Genomic DNA, 25,640 nt, shown 5'->3' on the forward strand with positions numbered 1-25,640 from the left:
TTTTGGTTCAAATATGTTACATTTATTTAGGTTTCAGAGTCATAAAACAACTGAAGAAAAACTAAATTGCTACTGTGTATACCACTTGAATGAAGAAGAAAAATGCCATTTTTGTCAAATCCGTAAAACATCAACTCTGTCAGATTTTTGTCTGACATCCACTCCGTCATAGTGCTGAACGATCTGATAGAATGGTTATTTTTTATTGGGGATTTTCAAATGAAGAATTTTTCATATTCTACAAATGTTTCTCTTGAACTTTATTTTTAGAGGCAAAAATATGTCTGTTTTGAGTGTCTGTCGTCAACTCCGTCAGTGGCTTGTCAACTGATGGGTAACCCTCTCAAGATGGATGCTTGAACAATTGAAGTATTTGCTGTGCTAGACCTAAGGGATATTTGCTTTATAGATGTTGTTTTATGTTCTAAATCTAGAAAAACATACCAAAATGCTAACAAAATTAGCCCTGGAGCATTTAATAGTGATATGAAACAAAACAAAAAGAAGTTTGGAGATTTGTATTACATATTTGTTATATCTAATGTTATTATTAAACGATCAAGGCCTTTAAACAAGGCAACTGTTTAACCGAGTTGGCGTGTGCAGTTTTATAGCTAATCTACACATTTTGCTATGAGGGTGAGATGAAATGTTGCTCTTCTAGAGTTCAAGGATTCTTGAAAAACAGGACAATATTTTCCACAAATACGTCTTAATTCACCATAAAAGACATTTCATTTAAAAAATATATATTGTTCAACAATTATTTTTTTCAAGAATCCTTGAACTCTAGAAGAGCAACATTTCATCTCACCCTCATAGCAAAATGTGTTGATTAGCTATAAAACTGCACACGCCAACTTGGTTAAACAGTTGCGGTGCAAGAGCCAGAACCACAAACTCACCTGGGCTCTAAAACTGAAGCGTTACAGATTCCGCTATAGAAATGTAAAGTTAAATTCCGATTGAGCTGACATAATGCAGTGTTTCCCGTGAAAATAGTCTCAGCTAAATGTACATTTCAATCATGCTGTTACCATAGCCATGGGAAGTAGGGGTGCTGAGGGTGCTACAGCACCCACTGAAAAATCGGAATAAAAAAATATATATAATATTTGAAATAAAGGTAGTGCACTGGGCCTTTACTAGTATTAGCGGACGATATAGACATCTATAGCATGGGCCCGGTCCCTTTCTTTGCAATTTCATTCTAATGGAATCCAGAAAGAACAAAACACTGTCCTAAAACATGTACATCAAAAGGTGCTATAGGCAAAGACACAAAACTCCACATCAAATTAAATATTGTTCTTGATCAAATAACATGGAAAACAACGACTTTTTGTGCAGTATTAATTTATCATCCTTACAAACCATTACTGTATTGTACATAGGCTGTTAATCTAGGTTTGTACCTGTCGACTTTGTACCTGTAGACAATACACAATACAGTAATTGAGTACTTTGAGACAGCATGTGGTTTGTGATGATGTGATCTGATTAAGTGGCTCAGTTGGGAGAGCATGGTGCTTTTGCAATGCTAAGATTGTGGGTCCGGTTCCCACGGAGGACCAGTATGAAAATGAATGCAGTCACTACTATAAGATGCTCTGGATAAGAGTGTCTACTAGAATGGAATGAATAGACCATTTCAGTTTTCACATAGAAATAAGCTGCATTTGCAAAGTATTTCAAGAAACTGGTATATATTCCACTCATCTGCCCTACCAAGAGACAATGGAGCAAGTCATTACCACCTGCCACCTGTTTTCTGATTTACTGTTGACTTGGACTTCAAGGAAAAGTTGCATTAACTTGAATTACATGGAAAAATTCTAGTAACTTGAATTTCAATTAAGCTATGTTAACTTGAATTTCAATTAAGCTATGTTAACTTGAATTTCAATTAAGCTATGTTAACTTGAATTTCAATTAAGCTATGTTAACTTGAATTTCCAACACATATATTTAATGTGACATATAATAGAATGAGATATAGGATGAGAATGTCATGGTCAAGTCAGACATAAGTCAGAAACTCCTGATTTTTATCAGAGATACTGATGTTCTTGCAAATTTGATCAGATTAACGGTTTTGTCTATTTGTTTATCAGACCCAGGTTACAAATTCTGGTAGACACTCAAATAGATTTCTGATTGTGCCGGTGTAGTGCCGAAAATCTCCCCCGTGCCAGAATCCCCCCCACTCCTCGCGTGAACGAGCATTGCTGCGACTTGCTTGTGTTGAGATTTCTGCTCTTCACTCCGTTGTCAGTTTAGTCTACATTTCACTGATCTTAGTAGCAGAAATGATTTTTTATTTTTCTCCTATGCTTTCTGCTACTAAAATCAGTGAAATGTAGACTAAACTGACAACGGAGAGAAGAACAGAAATCTCAACCCAGCAAGCAAGTCGCAGCAATGAAGAATTGAGTGTGTGCGCGTTCACACGAACGGGGGGTTCTGGCAGGGTGAACACCTGGCATATAGGTAGGTACCTATAATATAGCACATCATTTGAATAATGTACCTGAGCTATGGCATTTACCCTGGCCTATGGCCTACAGGGGCTACATCGTGTGTAAACATATTACTGAATGCACTGTATATAGTCTGCCCCGTACTGTGCCCAACTCCAGGTTGGAGAACCCCTATAGATTTGTAGAGACAGATTCAGCTCAGTTAACCTAACGTAGTAGGCGTAAAAAGACGCCTTAGCGGAGTTCCCACTTCCGGATGTTAGCATCTTCTGTCGACTCCGCATTGGCTACAGCTCAGTAGCGTCTATGTTCTTCAATTCAGACCAAGGCTACATCTTGTGCGTCAGTGCTTACGTCACATCGTGTCTGCACATGGGGAGAGCGCGCGACTCAGAACTGGTGTGTGTGTGTGTGTGTGTGTGTGTGTGTGTGTGTGTGTGTGTGTGTGTGTGTGTGTGTGTGTGTGTGTGTGTGTGTGTGTGTGTGTGTGTGTGTGTGTGTGTGTGTGGTGCGGTGTGAAGGAGCCAAGGAGGCAGATTTATAACTCCATTTGTAAGGAGTCCAGCGGGTGAATGACATCCCTCCGTTGCAGTCAGGTGACATGTTATTGATTCAGTGCACACGCTGGCTAAAAATGTTATGGTTATGAAATACAGACTAATGATTTAATAAGGTGATGGAGGTTGGTACACAGCAGCTAAAGAGGGATTGATTTGTGACTGACTGAGTAGGCTAGTGCCCCTATGCCTCGCTGTGCCAGTGGGATACATCAAAAGTGATTTTAGCAGATGCTCACCTGGCTGTGCTGTCATTTCGTTTTTTAATTAACACACGACTTTCTATTCGAATACACTCAGGCTGTAAACCCAGCCCCACATCTCTCATGTTCGAGCTTATGCTATTTGTCCGTTATACAAGGACACAAGTCTAAAGATAAGGCCTCAGGTGAATAACCGGGAGGAGAGGAGAGCGCTTTAACCCCTGACCATCTGGAGCAATCGCAGTAGAATTGGAACGATGGCTGGAGGGCGTATTCCTGACGGCGTCTACGATCTATAACATATGTTTTGATGCTGGTACGCGCGCCGCCTCTTCCTCAGTACACTGACTGATCAACGCGACAATAGCCTAAACGGTGTGTGCTTTCGGCTCCATCGTCTCTGTTGGTTATCTATTCATCCACGGCTCTGAATCTGGCAGACCTGCACAGGACATGGTGTTTTGTGTGGAATTTGGCCTATCTGTGTCATCTGTCTGAGAGTCGGGAGAGAGAGAGAAATATAGAGAGAAATAGAGAGAGAAATAGGGAGAGAGAGAGAGAGAGAGAGAGAGAGAGAGAGAGAGAGAGAGAGAGAGAGAGAGAGAGAGAGAGAGAGAGCGCAAAGGAATCCTTGGCATACACACACGTCGGTGTCTCGATGTGATTTTGAGTGACTGGCTGCATTCTTGTGGAGACGAGCGGAACGGATAAACCTATTTTCATCGTCTCACCCATTTGCGCGGATAGCGGCTGGTGCATGCCCGTCTGGGTTGAGCATCTAACAGCGTCTCTTTCTGCTGGAGCTTGGCTGATCCGAGCTGTCCTTGATCGGGCGTGGAGGGAGCCGAGATGAGCGCCTTTCGGAGGGGTAGCTGGGTGTCTCTGTTGGAGTTGTGTTGGGTATTAATGGGACTGTGGAGGCTCGGGGCCGCCTGCCCTGCGTCCTGCTCCTGCAGCGGGACCAGGATCGCCTGTGTGGACCAGGAGCGGGGCATCATGGCTTTCCCAGTGCTGCAGTCTGAGCTGGAGATGGACAACATCACGGACATGTGAGTCACTGTCAATGATCCATCATCACCGTACCCAACATATATGACAGACATAGCATACCTGCCTTATTGGCACACAATAATGAGGTGAAAAAAGGCTATGCGTTTTAGGCTATAAATGTGAGTAGAATTGAAGATTCAATCGAATAGTCAAGTCTCAGTCAGTAATTAGGCTATTTGAGTTGTCCAATAAAACCTATTGTATAGTTTTTCAGGGTGATCTTAGGAAAATAAATAAACAAACAAACAAACAAAAAGCAACAATTATAGACTCTGTGTGTGTGTGTGTGTGTGTGTGTGTGTGTGTGTGTGTGTGTGTGTGTGTACACGCGCTCGCGTGTTTATGTCAGTGTGAGAGAGATGGGGACACCTGGACGGTGAGAGACTGTTGTGGTGCTATCCGTACCGATTGACGCTCTTCCGTGGCCCCGAGAAGAAACACAACGGAGTGGGGGAGAGGTGTAGTCCTACTCTCGCAGAAACCCATACAGTAGGCTAGTTCAAATATTAGCAAATAGGCTACTACCCCCCCAGACGCTTGGCTCCGATAATAGGCCCAACAGCCTAGAATTTTCTATTCTGAGAAATGTATAGCCTAGGCCATTTTGCTTCCATTGTGAACTAAAACTAATAGGCATAGACTCAATTAATCTCCACCCACGTTTCAGAGCTGTTCAGATTTAGCATAGCCTAATTGAAGACAAACAGAGAATCATCAGGGTTATTTTAACCAAAAATAGGGCTACAGCATTTAGAATGCATGATGTTACGAGGACATGATGGGAGCGTTTTTCTAAAGACCATAGCCGATCCTTTGATATCCATAGCCTACTGTCACCGTTATAGGAGTATAAAGATACAATACAAGTAGCCTAACAATGTTTATTCTGGTTATAGAATAATCGACTGTTAAAAATGACAATAATTAGACGACTTGAGTAAAGGTCTATTGGAAGGTTCCTCTGTATTTCCAAACGAACTTGACAAAAATCTTAAACAATAACTCCCGTCCCCCGAAAAACACTTCAACATCGTTGAAATGTGCTGCATAAACTGCATCTGTCGTTCATTGTAGGTCTACTACTTACTATTCTCTAACCTTTTTTCCCAATTTAATTTTTAACAGATATATTGCAAATCAGAGTAGCTTCTCATCCATCAATGACAAAGACCTGCATTATTACCGGAACCTCACAAATCTGTAAGTATGTTATGTGATATCTTATACTTGTGGTCATGATGGAGCCCAGATTGGATTGGTTGTTGGCATCCGAGCTCAATATGATGATGTGTTTGTGTATATTTGCATTGCAGAACTGTGACTAACAGCAGGCTTACCTATGTGTCTCGACTGGCTTTCCAGAACAACCTCAAACTCCAGTATCTGTGAGTGGCTTTTATAAGGCTAAATTAATCTCAATTTGAAGGTCAAACTACAGTTCTTACAAAAATAATTGTATCTCCTAAGACAGACAAGAACAGTTGCTGGAATGGTTGTACAGTTTAGTATTTCTTTTGGATATGTCTTTCAACTAATTATTGATAATAATGTACATTCTGATTGACAGGAATCTGAAAGACAACAACTTGTCATCTCTTTATTGGAGGATATTTCGACATTTAAACATATCAAATCTGTGAGTTGATTCTTTCACCCCCCAACTGACAATGTGTCATCATGGATAATTAAAAAAAAAAAATTAAAAAAACATTAGTGCATGTGTGCGCATACCTTCATACATGTGTGTGTTCGTGTCAGTGTGTGATTCAATATTCAACACTGTGTTTCTCTGTGTGTGTAGGATTCTTTCAGGGAACCCGCTGCACTGTTCCTGTGAGAACATGTGGATGAAGCTGTGGCTGGGAGAGGAGGCTGATGCTCAGGAGCTCAGATGTATAGAGGAGGGTGGCGGGAGGAAACCTCTCACCAGGCTCAACCCCCCTCACTGTGGTAATGGCCCCAAAATACACGCACACCTCCCAATGATCGTCAAAACACACACCGTGGACCTTATCTTTTTCCACAAACCACTTGCTTTAATTGAAAATGTATCCTTCCCAGCCAAATGTTTTGAAAACAATCCCTTTAATTGCTTTGCTGAATAAACTCTCCTTAGATTCACATGCGGTATCATAATGACAAACCATTATGATTACCCACAAACCAAAGCTGGTCTAGGATCAGTTCCCCCTTCTACTCATTAACACTCACCAGTGTGTGTTGATAACAAAGAGGAACCTGGGCCTGTACTAGTGTACTCTGGGGCACAGAGGCTATATAACGACAATGATGACAATTATTGATCCGGCAGTCCAGTCTCCACTCCATTAGGCTGCTATTTTCGCCATCGCCACGGTTACTTGCAGGCCCCTGGAGAGACGGCAGGGGGACCCCTGTGTGAGTGACATATGCAGACGACTCAAGGGAGAGGCATGTGTACGATGCCCCAGGCCTGCCAGGCAGCTAAACACAATGAGAACCTTGCAAACCCCCCTTTTCTCTATTTTTCTCTAACATTCTCTCTCTCTCTCTCTCTCTCTCTCTCTCTCTCTCTCTCTCTCTCTCTCTCTCTCTCTCTCTCTCTCTCTCTCTCTCTCTCTCTCTCTCTCTCTCTCTCTCTCTCTCTCTCTCTCTCTCTCTCTCTCTCTCTCTCTCTCTCTCTCTCTCTCTCTCTCTCTCTCTCTCTCTCTCTCTCTCTCTCTCTCTCTCTCTCTCTCTCTCTCTCTCTCTCTCTCTCTCTCTCTCAACATCTATTTTTCAGGACATCTCTGTCATTCTTTCTCTGTTCATATCTCCCGCTCACCTTCTGTCATTCTGTACTATATGAAATCCACAGCTCAGTGCAGTAGTTTTCATGTGTTGGATACAGAGGTTATCTGAGACTAAGCTATGGCCTTCACTGCTGCCTACCAATACTTATATTGGAGATGTTGATGCTGTAGGTACTAGTATCTAAAACTGGTTACAACCAGTAAACAACCATTGCAACCAGTTTAGCCCACCAGTTGTGTTGTTAAAGATGGACACATTGTAAAGGAATACTGTTCTTTACTAGTGTACTGTAGCTTTTTAGAGTGGGTAGGGTTCACACCGCAGCTGGCAGTGCTTGTAAGAGAGCAACTGAGACTGCTCAAGCTGTAAGGGTTGATTTACTGAAGGTGCTTCAGATGGTATGGTCTGAGTGCTGAAATTAATCGTTTTCTGGGTTCTAGAATCATTGAGAGCGTTGCCATGCTGATAAGAGTCTTGGCGACGTCCCTTAGTGGAGATAAGAGATCTATCCATTTTATCAACCAGGACTGTCGACACTGGCCCTTCCTCGCCAGACGCTCCCATGCCATTGGCTGCAGCCAATCTTCTGATTGGACACGTGGGTCACCTTCAAGTCACAGTCCCATCCTCTCCACCTTTGGTTGTGTTGTTGTCTCTACTTAGAGAGGCTCCAAACTGTGTCTAATTAATGTTATCTGAGTTGCGAGACACATGGAGTTGTAGTCTGTGTGTGACCACCGCCGTGTTTGTGCTGTGATTTTGAACTAAGGTTGCATTGAATCTCCCCTTCGTTGTCATTGGCAGTGGTTCCCATGGCGACTCTGAGCCCATCCAAGGTGACGGTGCAGGAGGGTGCTGATGTGGTGTTGACATGCAACACCTCTGGAGCGCCCTCTCCTGAGCTCATCTGGAACATGACCCCACTTGTCTCCTACAATGAGGTCAGTCACCACCGTCGCCCGCCACCAAAAATCCCATGGTTGCATCTCAAATGGCACCCTAGGTCAAAAGTAGTGCACTATATAGGGAATAGAATGCCATTTTGAAGGGACAGGAGTTTTACTGACCACGTGATCTGACCCAGAAAAACTCTGTGCCCATGTTACTAGGGCCTATAACTTGGGCCCAGAGTTGTTCCTGCTCACGTAAGACTCCTGGACCTGCCCATCAGCAACAACACTAATCCACCAGTTAAATGCACATTCCTTCTGTTAAAGGGCGACTGCACTTCCTGATTTGGCCTCGTTTTAGATTTGGTTCATTAAGAAATGCTATGACTGATTTCAAACGTGAGTTGGTTTCAGGGTGTGGTTTGATGTGGGTGTCTCGTGTGTGTTCGCAGGTGGGAAGAGTTAGCCAAATTATTTAGCCAATTAGCTTCAGCCAGCTGGTGTGCGACCATGGTAAAGTTGGTTTGACTTTTGATAGATTTGGGGATAGTTAGGGACCATCCATAAACAACACAATGTAAATGGGACTTTTAGTTTCCTCATTAAATTCTTTCAATATTTGTAGTTGGTTTGAAGTTAAGTTAATGGAATTGGGAGCTATTGACCTTTTAAAATATTGTCCCATGTACATTCTATAATTTAGTGATGGTCCCTAACTAGCCCCATAGGGATATCAAATGTCAAACCAAATTGACCAAGGGCATTATGGTCAGCTCTTAATTGATTATTACTTTATGGGTGCTGCCAGCTGTGTGCATGTGGGCAGGACTGAAATAAACCCAACCCAAGGAAAACTGTTATGGTATCCTTCATTCCTTGACACCATTTTTTACGATCATTTCGCAAATCTCAGTTTTGGACGAGACTGACTTTATGACCAAAATTATACTATTTACACTATGTAGTCAATTTTGACAATATAATACATTTTTCTGACTCATAACGATGTCACATGGGCGATTTTCAGAACGAGAAGTTGCTTTTTAGGGGCAGTTGCTCTTTAAGACAGAGAATCTGGCAGCCTATTTAGTCAGAGGTGCAGATGCAAAAATAAGTGGTATTTATTTAACAGTAAAGTTGATGAGAAGACTGGATACAGAGCTGTATTTACAAAATATACAAAGGCAGAAAAATATAGAAAAATTTGTTAACAGAAAGAATTAACTTGAAAAAACAAACTTACTTGGCCAATAGCAGAATTACCTTAGCTCGAAAGAAGACTAAGGTAAAACGCCTATAAACTCACACGTCTCAGTATATGGCAGAGCTATAGCATCATCAACATGTTGCCTAGACAAACAGCTCTACCTGAATGGGGTGAACAGGGATCCTAAAAGGACCTACCCTTACCTAACATAAACCATTCACACCTTTAAACAGATCAATTCTTAATGAACAGGGATAATATACACTTTAACGGCAGTACTGTTTCACACTATATATATATTACAATGGGCGTGGTCAGCTTTATATAATGCAGATATTTTAACACGGAGTCTTTTAACCAATTATTAACCAGCATTGGCCTATAATGTTACTTGCTAATCTAGGCGTAACACCATTTGTTTGTCATAGGTGCTCAGAAGAAGCAACACTATGTCAAAAATGAACAAGACACTAGGGAAGGATATCTGTTTAAAAATGGTAAACAACAATCTTACAATAGCACTAATAACCAGCAACAGGTATTGTGTTTGCAAAATAGTTTCAAAATAGTTGTGGATGGGTAAAAGCATTGGTAATATGGATGAGGTGGGTGCCTGACTCACTGTGTCTCTGCATGGTCCTCTGCAGATTGAGGCCTCAGGGCAGGTGTCTGAGCTCCATCTCTATAACCTCTCCTCACTGGACAACAACTGTAAGATCACCTGCAGCGCTGAGAACATTGTGGGCGAGAATGAGTCCTCAGTCTTCCTCGACATCCTCTGTGAGTTCCAAACATGACTCTAGACAAGGAGGGAATAGAATGAGAATAATACCGTTGTCTTAACTAGTTTTTCTTCTGGACCATGTTTTGTCTTTATTCCCCCTTTTGCTTCTCCCTCGATCTTTCTCACTCACCCATTCTCTCTTTCTCACTCACCCATTCTCTCTTTCTCACTCACCCGTTTTCTCTCTCCCTCCCCCAGTTCCCCCTAACATCAGTAAATTGAGTGATGCCTACTCAGACCACCACTGGTGCATCCCATTCAGTATGTCTGGGAACCCAAAACCTGATCTCCGCTGGCTGTTAAACGGGGAGCCGGTAAATGAGGGACCCTACATCATGACTATGATCCATGACTTCTCTGAGAGGGAGTTCCACGGCTGCCTGCAGCTGGACAGCCCCACACACATCAACAACGGACCGTACACCCTGCTGGCCAGCAACAAGTACGGACAGGACCGCAAGACCGTCGAGGCTCACTTCATGCTTGACCCCTTTGATGGAGGTATGTGGTGTGTAGTCAACCCCTATCCCACTTGTGTCAATCTGAGAGGATTGGATAGTCTGTAATATAGCAACAATTACACCTGGCCTATCAAAGGGGAATATGGAGCTATTACCATATTGCTAACACCTATATGTCCAATCTTCTCAGATCTACTCAAGTGTTTAGGGGGTAGGGGCCAGGGGTCAAATTACACTTAGGACAGGGTTGTCAAACTCAATTCCTAGAGGGCTGTGTGTCTGCACATTTTTGTTAATTATTTTCAATTGGTGTCCAATTAGACCGTGACAACCTCTTGAGGGGAGTTCCTAACTAATCTATGACCTTTATTTCTCAATCAAGTACTTTTTATATTTTACCCAACAGGAACAGTGACAGAACCACTTTACTATGGTGAGTGGCTCTTCAAATATTTACATGCAACATTGACTGTCTAAATTGCTCATTGAACTGTTGAGAGAATAATTCAATGTTCTTTACTTTAATGAATACCAGATGTCCTGACACTAAAGATGATTGACTTGAGAAGTACTTTAAAGACTGATTTCTGAGGTTTGCTTTTTGTGTTATTGAGTGTTAATAGTTGATTTTTCTCTTCCCTCTCCTCACACCCTGGATCTGGGCACCACAGACCCAACTACAGGTATAGTTACTCTCCCTTCACATTACCCAATCACACAGCAGAGGTTAACAAGTACACAGGCCTATGTCACTCTGACACTCAGAGGGAATACTTTAATTGAAAGGTAACTATATAAGGACTTCATAACACATTCATTACCCAACCCATATATACTGCATTCATAGGTAGCACATGCTTATGTCAACAACCACAAGACATAATACAAATATTGTTATGAAGTGCTTATGTAGGTATCCCTCAAGTAACGTGTTACCCACAGGGACAGGGACATGTAATCAACTTCATTGTCATTGAGGGATACTGTAGCATCTGCTGTCTTCTCTGCTCTTTGAAAACAGAGGACACACCTCTAGAGCCACCAGAAGACAGAGTTGCTGTAAGTCACACTCTAAGTCACCTCTTTATGTGCGTGTTTGTGGGAGCCTGTACCTGTTGTGGGAGCAATGCTTATAACATTTTGTTTATGTTTTTATACAATCTGTTTTACCACTACTTTTAGTAGTCGTACTACTAGCTAGTATGTTTAGGGTTGACAGTGTGTTTAAGTTTTATATTTCATGTTTTTATATGGTAGGTGTATCTTGGTGGTAGTAGGCTACACACTGTGACACATGCTATTTTGGAGTAGTAGTGGTGGTCCTAGCTCAACAGATTTGTCATTCTTTCAGGTATATGTGGTCGTAGGGATTGCAGCAGTAGCCTTCATGGGTTTTCTATTGATGCTGGTCATCTTGAAATTCGGGGGAAACTCAAAGTTTGGAATCAAAGGTAAGTCCCTTTACACAGTATACTACTGTAGCCTATGGGTCTTTCTCTCCAATCTGAAATTGCACCCTATTCCCTAAATAGTGCACTTATTTTGGCACTGGCACAGTATAGGAAGTAGGGTACCATTTGGGATAAAACCATAGAGTGGGATCTGAATGGTGGTAAAGAGGTACTCAGACATTTCTAGTGAATAACATGCATGTGGATCTCCGTCTCAATGTCTCACTATACCTTGTTCCATACTAATCATCCGCCCATGCAGATAACGCTGTACTGTAGCTCATCTCTGTCTTTACTGATGCTGCTATTGAATAACGCAGAGGGACTGAAGAGGATTTAGATACTAACCCATATTAGGAATAACAATAGAGGTGTAAACTGACTGTCACTCAAATCGCTGATGTTGTATTGTTTGTACTAATAATTAACCATACTGGGAAATGATATGAGGATCAAAGTGTGACTATGCCTTCAAAAATACCGTTTGAACGCTATCCTGAAATCCTCTATTTGCAATGGATTGAATTCCGACCTGAGTGTGTGTATTTTGGATGAGATTGTGTGTGTAGGAGTATGGGAAGGCCAGGGCTGCCTCAGTGTGGTCAGTTATTTTGGTGCTGATTGATTTATTGCCCCTCTGAGGGGAACGGGTGTGAAAGGAAGAGAGGGGGAGAAGTGGTATCTCCTTTCCTCTGCGGAAGTGGAGGATGAGGTTCCACCGGAGGCGTCAATTCCTCTCCTTCCTCTGTACGTGTATATGTGTGCTTTTCTGCGCGCACGTGTGAGTATCTGAGTAGGAAGTTAGCTGGAGTTTCAGCGTTGTGTGTATCTGAGTAGGAAGTTAGCTGGAGTTTCAGCGTTGTGTGTATCTGAGCAGGAAGTTAGCTGGAGTTTCAGCGTTGTGTGTATCTGAGCAGGAAGTTAGCTGGAGTTTCAGCGTTGTGTGTATCTGAGCAGGAAGTTAGCTGGAGTTTCAGCGTTGTGTGTATCTGAGCAGGAAGTTAGCTGCAGTTTCAGCGTTGTGTGAATCTGAGCAGGAAGTTAGCTGGAGTTTCAGCGTTGCCTGCAGGAACTTTCACTACGCGTCTCTGTCTCTTCACTGCAGTTTTTATTCACTCCTTTCTGATGGAGGAAGTGACACTCCTGTCACTCAAAATCATGATCCACACTAAAATAAAACGTCTGGGAAGTCGCTTTGGATAAAAGCGTCTGCTAAATGGCATATATTATTATTATTAAACTTGAAATGCCCAAGACACACACTTTCACTATTATGACCCACATACCGCAATCTTTATAAAGACACATTGGAGCCAAGTGAAGACTGACTGATCTCCTACTGTGTATGGCTAAAGAAGTGCTGCCTTCACAAGGGGCTTGTATTCCTTCTCACTGCAGTCCTTGTATGTAATGTATCCTGCTCATAGGCTGGTGTACAGAAGTGTGAAGCAAAATACTTTCCCAATCCACTAGCATTTAGCTAATGTACACACACACACAACAGACAAAAGGTGTGAAGAGACCGTACTGAACACTGTCTCAGTCAACTGTTCAGGAGCATGTGAGACACACTTTCTCTGGATGCCTCGGTGCATAACACACACACAGTAAAAGGGTAAAATGTACATGGTTCAAGTGAACTTGTTACTGCTCTTCTGTCATCAATAAGATGTGGTGTACAGTAAGGATCAGAGGTTACTCCTTTTTACTCTACACTGTTTTATGTCATTTACAATTTGTGTGAGTTTTTTTTTTGTGTAATTTTACCCCTTTTTCTCCCCAATTTCATGGTATCTAATTGTTGTAGTAGCTACTATCTTGTCTCATCGCTACAACTCCCATACGGGCTCGGGAGAGACGAAGGTTGAAAGCCCGATACACAACCGGACTGCTTCTTAACCCAGAAGCCAGCCACACCAATGTGTCGGAGGAAACACCGTGCACCTGGCAACCTTGGTTAGCACGCACTGCGCCCAGCCCGCCAAGGACATCCCTACCGACAAGGACATCCCTACCGACCAAGCCCTCCCTTACCCGGACGACGCTAGGCCAATTGTGCGTCGCCCCACAGACCTCCCGGTCGCGGCCGGTTACGACAGAGCCTGGGCCTGACCCAGGGACTCTGATGGCACAGCTGGCGCTGCAATACAGCGCCCTTAACCACTGCGCCACCCGGGAGGCTACAATTTGTGAGAGTTATTAGGAGTGTGTGTGTGTTTTCAGAGCGTTAAGGATTTAGAAGATGTAGTCTCCATATAGAATAAGTTCTGAATACTTTTCTGTGATGGGCATCATAAAAAAATAAGTTTGTCAGGTATTGGCCAAAATACATTTTAATTAGAGTATCTGTCTTTACAAATATGTTGTTACATGAGAAAACAGACCTAAACCTGTTTGAAATTTCTCTGACCCTTAAAGGCCCAGTGCAATCAAATATGTGATTTTCCTGTGTTTTATATACACTGAGTATACAAAACATTAGGAACACCTTCCTAATATTGAGTCGCACCCCCTTTTGCCCTCAGAACAGCCTCAATTCATCGGAGAATGGACTCTACAAGGTGTCGAAAGCGTTCCACGGGGATGCTGAACCATGTTGACTCCAACGCTTGTGGCATCTTGCCACAGTTGTGGCAAGTTGGCTGGATGTCCTTTGGGTGGTGGACCATTCTTGATACACATGAGAAACTGTTAAGTGTGAAAAACCCAGCAGCGTTGCAGTTTTTGACACACTCAAACTAGTGAGCCTGGCACATGCTACCATACCCCATTCAAAGGCACTTAAATATTTTGTCTTGCCCATTCACCCTCTGAATGGCACACATACACAATCCATGTCTCAGTTGTCTCACGGCTTAAAAAATATGATTTAACTTGTCTCCTCCCCTTCATCTACACTGATTGAAGTGGAATTAACAAGTGGCATCAATAAGGGATCATAGCTTTCACCTGGATTCACCTGGCCAGTCTTTGTCCATAATGTTTTGTACACTCAGTGTATATTTCCACACTATAAGGTTGGAATATCTCTGTGACATTTTGGTGGGATGGAGTTTTGGCCTGCCATGGTGACATCACTAATGACAGCTAGTTTTCAGCTTTCCCCTCCCTACTCCTAGACAGTCCTAGTAAAATTCATGCTTGAGAAATTGCTCTTTGAAAACAATCACAGTAAGGTACTTAATTGTTTCTCAGAAATAATTTGATATTGAGATAAAAACAGCTGCATTGGACCTTTAAAACAACCTTGGTTGGTTTGATAATGAACTTTTCTTTGGAATGACAAAAAAAGAGAGAAGAGCAGCAGAAAAAAATAGATAGATGGAGAGAGAGGGAGCGAGCACTGTATGCTTATCAATGATTCAGGAAGGCAGGTATCAGTTTTCTCTGTGTTTGGAAGAGTGCCGGATGATCAATACATCTCTCTCAAGGTCAGAAGTATCTCTGATAGAACTCGACAGACCATGCTCACGCTGCGTGTTCTCCTCCTCCTGCAGAGCACACTTAGGCCCTGTTCCATTCCTGCCTTCATGGACCTCCCTCACTCTCTGCACTACCTTTTTCGGGATCTGTACAGAACAGGGCCCATGGTTCCATAGGTCTCCAGAGGACCATAGGCACAACGGCGATGAGTAACCTTGCCAAAGACCGGAAGTTTTGTGCTCCCAGAGCTGATGTAGGCTTTAGCTCAATGGGCTATCCATATGGAAGTATGCAAATGCCCTGGGTTCAATGCCTGGGAGGACACAAACATGATACAGGGGGACACACACAAACACACACACAATGTTCCCCCTGAGTACTTGAGACATGTGTGGAATGCTTTTGTGACAGCCTGTGGGAGTTTGAAGTCACTTGTCTCTCTTTGGTCAATCACAGATAAAGTGCCCACTTGAGGGGTCAGAGGTCAATGTGTGTATGAGAGATGTGCCGACTGGACAGGCAACAGCAGATCTCTTCCCTCTCCCATAGCGACAGGAAATGTGTGTTGGAGTATTAACTCAGGGCCTAGTCACAACCTTCCCTTCCACCTTCTAGAGCAATTTTTCCTGCTCAGGCCACATACGTGCGAACATTAGAAAAAGTTTAACTTTAACCTGGACCTCCGTCTCAAAATGCGCATCAGCCAATTAAAATCACTGACGTAGTTGGACGTGATCCAACACTTGTTTATGAAAGAACACATAACAGAAGTCCAATGGTACGTTCTGGTACTGGATCACATGTGTTTGACTGACTGGTCATATACACAGTGTACAAAACATTAAGGACACTTTCCTGATATTGAGTTGCACAAACTCCCTTTTATCCTCAGAACAGCTTCAATTCGTCAGGGCATGGACTCCACAAGATGTCAAAAGCATTCCACAGGGATGCTGGCTCATGTTGACTCAATGCTTTCCACAGTTGTGACAAGTTGGCTGGATGTCCTCTGGGTGGTGGACCATTCTTTATACACACAGGGAACTGTTGAGGGTGAAAAACCCAGCAGTGTTGCAGTTCATCACACAAACCGGTGTGCGCCTGGCACCTACTACCATACCCCGTTCAAAATAACTTAAATATTTTGTCTTGCACATTCACCCATTGAATGGCACACATACACAATCCAGTGTTTCCCCCTTTCAAATGTAGAATTACATTTATTGTATTAATGTGTTGAGAAGAATAAATGTAATGAGGAACTTCTTGTTGGAGTCCCTCTTGCAGACCGACATGTAGGCTTCTGACACTGCTACATAAATAATCGTCACTATTATAGGCTATATTACATAGACGTGTAGGCTACACATACATTTATATGCGTTATTGTAAATATCCACTTAGTCACATAGGCGTTATTTGAATCTAGCATCAAGGACCAGCAGTGAACAGTGTTTTCTTTAACAAAAATGTTTGATGCGAGGGGGGCTCGAACCCACAGATAATGTTTTTATTTTACCTTTATTTAACTATGCAAGTCAGTTAAGAACAAATTCTTATTTTCAATGACGGCCTAGGAACAGTGGGTTAACTGCCTTGTTCAGGGGCAGAATGTGCACTGTTGTTTTAAAGTCAACCAATTTAGCAGTGTGTACCACCAGGAAGCAATGATGGAGATGGTACATGACAGCTTTTTGACAAGTCCATAAGGTTTTTTGACTTAATATTATTTATTTTTTATGATGTACGACAAACTGAATGTTGTATAGACCTCCTTTATCTTTTTTTCCCGTAAAGGCACATGGATTTGTGTGAAACAGATGAGCAAAAACGTGGGATTTTAAATATGCAGAAACGTTTTGAATTTTGTCTAACGTTAGTAGTTGGTAGCCATCATCATGCAATATTGTCACTCTACTGTACACTGGAGACAGACCAAGCGGAACAAAAGTAAACCAAATATCCATATGGTGGCCAAGTTGACCTATTCCTAGAAATGCCATTGGTTGGTGGATATAAAATCTAAGATCTTTGATAGGCTGATGCAGAATTTGTTACAGGAAGTAATCATGGTCAGCTGGTGAGGTTAGCATAGGGCTAACGTGTACCAGGATATCTGATGGGACCAGTTACAATGTAGCATTCTATCATTTGCAACTACATTGACGATTGTAAATGGCTGATGCAAAGGTTAAATACATTTAAAAAATTGAATGTTTGCAAGTATAGACCCCATCAGTTTTACTTGGGCTGTGGCGGTAAAGAAATTTCATCCGCCGGTGTTACGGTAATTGACCGTTAATTAACATAAACTGGCTTCCACACACAGCCTACAAGCCACTGATGCAGACCTTTGGAACGTCTAAGTTTTAACATGTCTAATAAATCCATGTAATATAGCCTAATATAACTTCTCAATAAATCCATTATTTAATTTAGACAGGTCTAAAGAAGCATGATATGAAGAAAATGTAGAACAGAATAGCATACTCTGAGTTGTCCTTATGCGGTCTCTCCTTCACTGCAGCTGAGGTGAGTAAGACATTCAAACGTGTTAACCCTCGCAAGGCTGCAGGCCCAGACGGCATCCCCAGCCGCGCCCTCAGAGCATGCGCAGACCAGCTGGCCGGTGTGTTTACGGACATATTCAATCAATCCCTATACCAGTCTGCTGTTCCCACATGCTTCAAGAGGGCCACCATTGTTCCTGTTCCCAAGAAAGCTAAGGTAACTGAGCTAAACGACTACCGCCCGTAGCACTCACTTCCGTCATCATGAAGTGCTTTGAGAGACTAGTCAAGGACCATATCACCTCCACCCTACCTGACACCCTAGACCCACTCCAATTTGCTTACCGCCCAAATAGGTCCACAGACGATGCAATCTCAACCACACTGCACACTGCCCTAACCCACCTGGACAAGAGGAATACCTATGTGAGAATGCTGTTCATCGACTACAGCTCGGCATTCAACACCATAGTACCCTCCAAGCTCGTCATCAAGCTCGAGACCCTGGGTCTCGACTCCGCCCTGTGCAACTGGGTACTGGACTTCCTGACGGGCCGCCCCCAGGTGGTGAGGGTAGGCAACAACATCTCCTCCCCGCTGATCCTCAACACGGGGGCCCCACAAGGGTGCTTTCTGAGCCCTCTCCTGTACTCCCTGTTCACCCACGACTGCGTGGCCACGCACGCCTCCAACTCAATCATCAAGTTTGCAGACGACACAACAGTGGTAGGCTTGATTACCAACAACGACGAGACGGCCTACAGGGAGGAGGTGAGGGCCCTCGGAGTGTGGTGTCAGGAAAATAACCTCACACTCAACGTCAACAAAACTAAGGAGATGATTGTGGACTTCAGGAAACAGCAGAGGGAACACCCCCCTATCCACATCGATGGAACAGTAGTGGAGAGGGTAGCAAGTTTTAAGTTCCTCGGCATACACATCACAGACAAACTGAATTGGTCCACTCACACTGACAGCGTCGTGAAGAAGGCGCAGCAGCGCCTCTTCAACCTCAGGAGGCTGAAGAAATTTGGCTTGTCACCAAAAGCACTCACAAACTTCTACAGATGCACAATCGAGAGCATCCTGGCGGGCTGTATCACCGCCTGGTACGGCAACTGCTCCGCCCTCAACCGTAAGGCTCTCCAGAGCGTAGTGAGGTCTGCACAACGCATCACCGGGGGCAAACTACCTGCCCTCCAGGACACCTACACCACCCGATGTTACAGGAAGGCCATAAAGATCATCAAGGACATCAACCACCCAAACCACTGCCTGTTCACCCCGCTATCATCCAGAAGGCGAGGTCAGTACAGGTGCATCAAAGCTGGGACCGAGAGACTGAAAAACAGCTTCTATCTCAAGGCCATCAGACTGTTAAACAGCCACCACTAACATTGAGTGGCTGCTGCCAACACACTGTCATTGACACTGACCCAACTCCAGCCACTTTAATAATGGGAATTGATGGGAAATTATGTAAATATATCACTAGCCACTTTAAACAATGCTACCTTATATAATGTTACTTACCCTACATTATTCATCTCATATGCATACGTATATACTGTACTCTACATCATCGACTGCATTCTTATGTAATACATGTATCACTAGCCACTTTAACTATGCCACTTTGTTTACTTTGTCTACATACTCATCTCATATGTATATACTGTACTCGATACCATCTACTGTATGCTGCTCTGTACCATCACTCATTCATATATCCTTATGTACATATTCTTTATCCCCTTACACTGTGTATAAGACAGTAGTTTTGGAATTGTTAGTTAGATTACTTGTTGGTTATCACTGCATTGTCGGAACGAGAAGCACAAGCATTTTGCTACACTCGCATTAACATCTGCTAACGATGTGTATGTGACAAATAAAATTTGATTTGATTTGATATTTGATTTGATTTGATGTTAGGTCCTGATCTGGCTATGCCAAATGGCTGTGGGCTACACTAGTTCATTTAGCAGACAAGATTTGCTTAGAATTCCATGTCATTTGTTTCTATTATTTTATAGTATGAAGAATACAATTGAACAAAGCTGAATAGCCGCACATGCGGCTATTCTGTGTTGAGTGAAAATAAATAGGTACTCTTACATGCTTAATTTAGAGTTATTCATGGAACTTTAGTTGTTCTACAAACGTTGGGCTGTAGGTTTTGTTTTTTAATACATTGTAAGGCTGCATGATGAAACTCTAATGATGATTTGAAAAAAGTTGCTTGAAAGGCATGAGCTCTGCTTTGTTTTTTTGCGCAGGCTGTTCACACTTCAATAGTCTCTCATTCACAATCTGACAAGCACTTGATAATGCCTCGAATTTCCCGGCGGCATCCCCTTTGTGGCCGTAATGCACCCTAAGAAAGTCCATGCCTTTTGCGGCCCGGAGTGCTGCGTTGTGCCCTTCTCCCTGAGTGCTGCGTTGTGCCCTTCTCCCTGAGTGAGCTGTGCAATCCGAAGCATCTCTCACTCACATGGCTCTCCATTACATGATCAGGTATTTCTCACAGGCTACAAGTGAAGGCAGACACATCGGGGACGCAACTGCGCACGTCCTTATCCAATTCCAATGCGCATATTGAAGATATGCGAGACAAGATGAGATGAGTAGGCCTAACAAGTAGGCCCAACAAGATGAGTAGGCCTAACAAACAGCAAAAGCACTAGCCTATTTCAATCTACTATCCCCCACAGTACAAAAGTCCACCTATTCTATTCCGCGCAATAAATAAATATTCCAAACAAAGTCTGGGACAATCGTGGGGTGCAATAGATCCCAAATCAATACAACCACTAGCAGGTAGCGGCAGGTAGCCTAGTGGTTAGAGCATTGGACTAGTAACCGAAAGGTTGCAAGATTGAATCCCTGAGCTGACAAGGTAAAAATCTGTCGTTCTGCCCCTGAACATGGCAGTTAACCCACTGTTCCTAGGCAGTCATTGAAAATAAGAATTTGTTCTTAACTGACTTGCCTAGTTAAATATAGGTAAAATAAAAACGTTTTTACACAATTTAGCTGACGCAACAGATCAGAATGTTTAGCTTAAAATGTTGATAAACTATTAGGCTTTCTTCACATTATAAGCGCAGCAATTATGCATGTAATGCTTTTATTATAAAGATGCATTTTTATGGTGAAAATTATCTTCCCCAAACTTGATTTATGTATTTATTTTTATTTCACCTTTATTTAACCAGGTAGGCTAGTTGAGGACAAGTTCTCATTTGCAACTGCGACCTGGCCAAGATAAAGCAAAGCATTGTGACACAGACAACAACACAGAGTTACACATGGAGTAAACAATAAACAAGCCAATAACACAATAAACAAGTCAATGACACAGTAGAAAACAGAAAGTCTATATACAGTGTGTGCAAAATGCATGAGGAGGTAGGCAATAAATAGGCCATAGGAGCGAATAATTACAATTTAGTAGATTAACACTGGAAATATAAATGAGCAGATGATGATGTGCAAGTAGAGATACTGGTGTGCAAAAGAGCATAAAAGTAAATAAAATAAAAAACAGTATGGGGATGAGGTAGGTAGATTGGGTGGGCTATTTACAGATGGACTATGTACAGCTACAGCGATCGGTTAGCTTCTCAGATAGTTGATGTTTAAAGTTGGTGAGGGGAATAAAATTCTCCAACTTCAGCGATTTTTGCAATTCATTCCAGTCACTGGCAGCAGAGAACTGGATGGAAAGGCAGCCAAATTAGGTATTGGCTTTGGGGATGATCAGTGAGATATACCTGCTGGAACGTGTGCTACGGGTGGGTGTTGTTATCATGACCAGTGAACTAAGATAAGGTGGAGCTTTACCTAGCATAGACTTATAGATGACCTGGAGCCAGTGGGTCTGGCGATGAATATGTAGCGAGGGCCCGCCGACTAGAGCATACAGTTCGCAGTGGTGGGTGGTATAAGGTGATTTGGTAACAAAACGGATGGCACTGTGATAGATTGCATCCAGTTTGCTGAGTAGAGTGTTGGAAGCTATTTTGTAGATGACATCGCCAAAGTCAAGGATCGGTAGGATAGTCAGTTTTACTAGGGTAATTTTGGCAGCGTGAGTGAAGGAGGCTTTGTTGCGAAATAGAAAGACAATTCTAGATTTGATTTTGGATTGGAGATGTTTAATATGAGTCTGGAAGGAGAGTTTACAGTCTAGCCAGACACCTAGATATTTATAGTTGTCCACATATTCTAGGTCGAAACCGTCCAGGGTGGTGATGCTAGTCGGGCAGGCGGGTGCGGGCAGCGAACGGTTGAAAAGCATGCATTTGGTTTTACTAGCGTTTAAGAGCAGTTGGAGGCCACGGAAGCAGTGTTGTATGGCATTGAAGCTCGTTTGGAGGTTAGTTAGCACGGTGACCAAGGAAGGGCCAGAAGTATACAGAACGGTGTCGTCTATTTAGAGTTGGATCAGGGAATCACCCGCAGCAAGAGCGACATCATTGATATATACAGAGAAAAGAGTCGGCCCGAGAATTGAACCCTGTGGTACCCCCATAGAGACTGCCAGAGGTCCAGACAACATGTCCTCCGGTTTGACACACTGAACTCTGTCTGCAAAGTAGTTGGTGAACCAGGCGAGGCAGTCATTAGAAAAACCAAGGCTATTGAGTCTGCCGGCTAAGAATACGGTGATTGACAGAGTTGAAAGCCTTGGGCAGGTCGACGAAGACGGCTGCACAGTACTGGCTTTTATCGATGCCGGTTATGATATCGTTTAGTACCTTGAGCGTGGCTGAGGTGCCCGGAAGCCGGATTGCACAGCGGAGAAGGTACGGTGGGATTCGAAATGGTCAGTGATCTGTTTATTAACTTGGCTTTCGAAGATTTTAGATAGGGAGGGCAGGATGAATATAGGTCTGTAACAGTTTGGGTCTAGGGTGTCACCCCCTTTGAAGAGGGGGATGACCGCGGCATCTTTCCAATCTTTAGGGATCTCGGACAGGCTGGTAATAGGGGTTGCAACAATGGTGGTGGATAGTTTTAGAAAGAGAGGGTCCAGATTGTCTTGCCCAGCTGATTTGTACGGGTCCAGTTTTTGCAGCTCCTTCAGAACATCTGCTGTCTGGATTTGGGTGAAGGAGAAGCTGGGGAGGCTTGGGTGAGTAGCTTCGGGGGAAGCAGAGCTGTTGACCAGGGTTGGAGTAGCCTGGAGGAAGGCATGGCCAGCCGTTGAGAAATACTTATTGAAATTTTCGATCATCATGGATTTATCAGTGGTGTCCGTGTTACCTAGCCTCGGTGCAGTGGGCAGCTGGGAGGAGATGCTCTTGTTCTCCATGGACTTTACATTGTCCCAAAACCTTTTGGAGTTAGAGCTTCAGGATGCGAATTTCTGCTTGAGAAAGCTAGCCTTTGCTTTCCTCACTGACTGCGTGTATTGGTTCCTGACTTCCCTGAAAAGTTGCATATCCCTGGGACTTTTCGATGCTATTGCAGTCCGCCATAGGATGTTTTTGTGCTGGTCAAGGGCAGTCAGGTCTGGAGTGAACCAAGGGCTATATCTGTTCTTAGTTCTGCATTTTTTGAACGGGCATGCTTATCTAAGATTGTGAGGAAATTACTTTTAAAGAATGACCAGGCATCCTCGACCAACGGGATGAGGTCAATATCCTGCCAGGATACCCGGGCCAGGTCAATTAGAAAGGCCTGCTCTCAGAAGTGTTTTAGGGAGCATTTAACAGTGATGAGGGGTGGTTGTTTGACTGCGGACCCATAGCGGATACAGGCAATGAGGCAGTGATCCTGATTGAAAACAGCAGAGGTGTATTTGGAGGGCAAGTTGGTCAGGATAATGTCCATGAGGGTGCCCATGTCACCTAACAGAACGAATTCTGAAGCTAGATGGGGGGCGATCAATTCACAAATGGTGTCCAAGGCACAGCTGGGAGCGGAGGGGGGTCGATAGCAGGCGGCAACAGTGAGAGACTTATTTCTGGAGAGGTAAATGTTTTAAATTAGAAATTCAAACTGTTTGGGTATGGACCTGGAAAGTATGACATTACTTTCCAGGCTATCTCTGCAGTAGATTGCAACTCCTCCCCCTTTGGCAGTTCTATCTTGACGGAAAATGTTGTAGCTGGGTATGGAAATCTCAGAATTGTTGGTGGCCTTCCTAAGCTAGGATTCAGACACGGCAAGGACATTAGGGTTGGCGGAGTGTGCTAAAGCAGTGAGTAAAACAAACTTAGGGAGGAGGCTTCTGATGTTGACATGCATGAAACCAGGGTTTTTTTGCTATCTGGATTTGGGTAAAGGAGAACCTGGAGAGGCTTGGGCGAGGAGCTGCGGGGGGGGCGGAGCTGTTGGCCGAGGTTGGAGTAGCCAGGCGGAAGGCATGGCCAGCCGTTGAGAAATGCTTATTGAAGTTTTCGATAATCATGGATTTATCGGTGGTGACCGTGTTACCTAGCCTCAGTGCAGTGGGCAGCTGGGAGGAGGTGCTCTTGTTCTCCATGGACTTCACAGTGTCCCGGAACTTTTTGGAGTTGGAGCTACAGGATGCAAACTTCTGCCTGAAGTAGCTGGCCTTAGCTTTCCTGACTGACTGCGTGTATTGGTTCCTGACTTCCCTGAACAGTTGCATATCGCGGGGACTATTCGATGCTATTGCAGTCCGCCACAGGATGTTTTTGTGCTGGTCGAGGGCAGTCAGGTCTGGAGTGAACCAAGGGCTGTATCTGTTCTTGGTTCTGCATTTTTTGAACGGAGCATGCTTATCTAAAATGGTGAGGAAGTTACTTTTAAAGAATGACCAGGCATCCTCAACTGACGGGATGAGGTCAATGTCCTTCCATGATACCCGGGCCAGGTCGATTAGAAAGGCCTGCTCACAGAAGTGTTTTTATTGTCACACAATCAGACTATTCTTGATTTAATTTTGTCTTTACAAAAACGAAATAATATGTGTGAAATTTGTTTTGATTTAGAATGGACCATTATCATGCACCCGTCTCGAAACAGGGGCAGTAGGAAAAAATACATTTCATCTATGCACTTAAATAACAAATGGAGGACGCTTTTCCCGTGGTTCATTTTCGTGCCAGCCAGGTAGGCTATACTCCTGTTGTAAAGATAAACAATGTGCTTAATATTACGAAAGTTGAGAAATAAACATAGTAGGCCTAGTCTACAGAAAGCTGATGGGAACCTCCTCTTTTTGGTAGAGGTCATCACTCTGTGTTCTCGCACAATTGCATAGCCTATAGAAATGTTGCACAACATGAGCTCATGGGTTCCCATGAAGTGTTTGATTAGATTTTCGATGACATTTGCATTGATGTCAGAGTGATTAGAGGGACAATAGTGTGCTGAGTACCAGGCAGTTAGCAAGTTTGGTAGGCTACTAATGACCATCAGCAGCATCAGAGCTTGGAGAAGCCTAATTACCGTGACTAAACGGTCACGTGGAATTTGACTGACTCGTGACAGACGGTGTGGCGGTAATACGGTCACCGCAACAGCCCTAGGCTCACCCCTATTCTCTTTGCATCAATGCTTTTATCTTGGACCTTGATCAGTTTCAGCATTGTAAATGTCCTGTAATTCAGTCCATGTTAATTAGTTAGTATTTATCGAACGGCTGTGTGTCATGCTGCTCTGAGGTACTCCTCTTTCCACCTCCAATTCACCACCACAACGTGTCTGTGCAGTCACAGCTCTATACAGCGCGCTGGGCTTTGCTATTGGAAACTGCACTACAGCAGATAGAGCTTCATTGATCGATTGATCTCAGGCATGTCTGTCTGAAGCAGATGCCTCTCTCAGGTCTATCGAGTCTTGGGCCTTCCCATCACTCAGGTCAGCAGCACTG

At 43.4% G+C, this 25,640-nt stretch overlaps 1 protein-coding gene across 1 annotated transcript in view; it reads left to right on the forward strand.

Moving 5' to 3' along the window:
* The first annotated feature begins 2,920 nt into the window (after positions 1-2,920).
* Positions 2,921-25,640, forward strand: part of ntrk2a (neurotrophic tyrosine kinase, receptor, type 2a) — a 61,172-nt gene continuing 38,452 nt past the window's right edge. Inside the window, exons 1-12 of the mRNA XM_052461268.1 lie at positions 2,921-4,289; positions 5,416-5,490; positions 5,604-5,675; positions 5,858-5,926; positions 6,092-6,240; positions 7,867-8,003; positions 9,807-9,939; positions 10,142-10,444; positions 10,817-10,837; positions 11,076-11,087; positions 11,426-11,463; positions 11,756-11,855. Of these exons, the coding sequence (XP_052317228.1) occupies positions 4,090-4,289; positions 5,416-5,490; positions 5,604-5,675; positions 5,858-5,926; positions 6,092-6,240; positions 7,867-8,003; positions 9,807-9,939; positions 10,142-10,444; positions 10,817-10,837; positions 11,076-11,087; positions 11,426-11,463; positions 11,756-11,855 (1,309 nt within the window). The 5' untranslated portion in view covers positions 2,921-4,089. The remainder of the gene's footprint in view (positions 4,290-5,415; positions 5,491-5,603; positions 5,676-5,857; positions 5,927-6,091; positions 6,241-7,866; positions 8,004-9,806; positions 9,940-10,141; positions 10,445-10,816; positions 10,838-11,075; positions 11,088-11,425; positions 11,464-11,755; positions 11,856-25,640) is intronic.

Source organism: Oncorhynchus keta, chromosome 14, assembly GCF_023373465.1.
Source record: "Oncorhynchus keta strain PuntledgeMale-10-30-2019 chromosome 14, Oket_V2, whole genome shotgun sequence".
Classification (NCBI taxonomy): domain Eukaryota; kingdom Metazoa; phylum Chordata; class Actinopteri; order Salmoniformes; family Salmonidae; genus Oncorhynchus; species Oncorhynchus keta.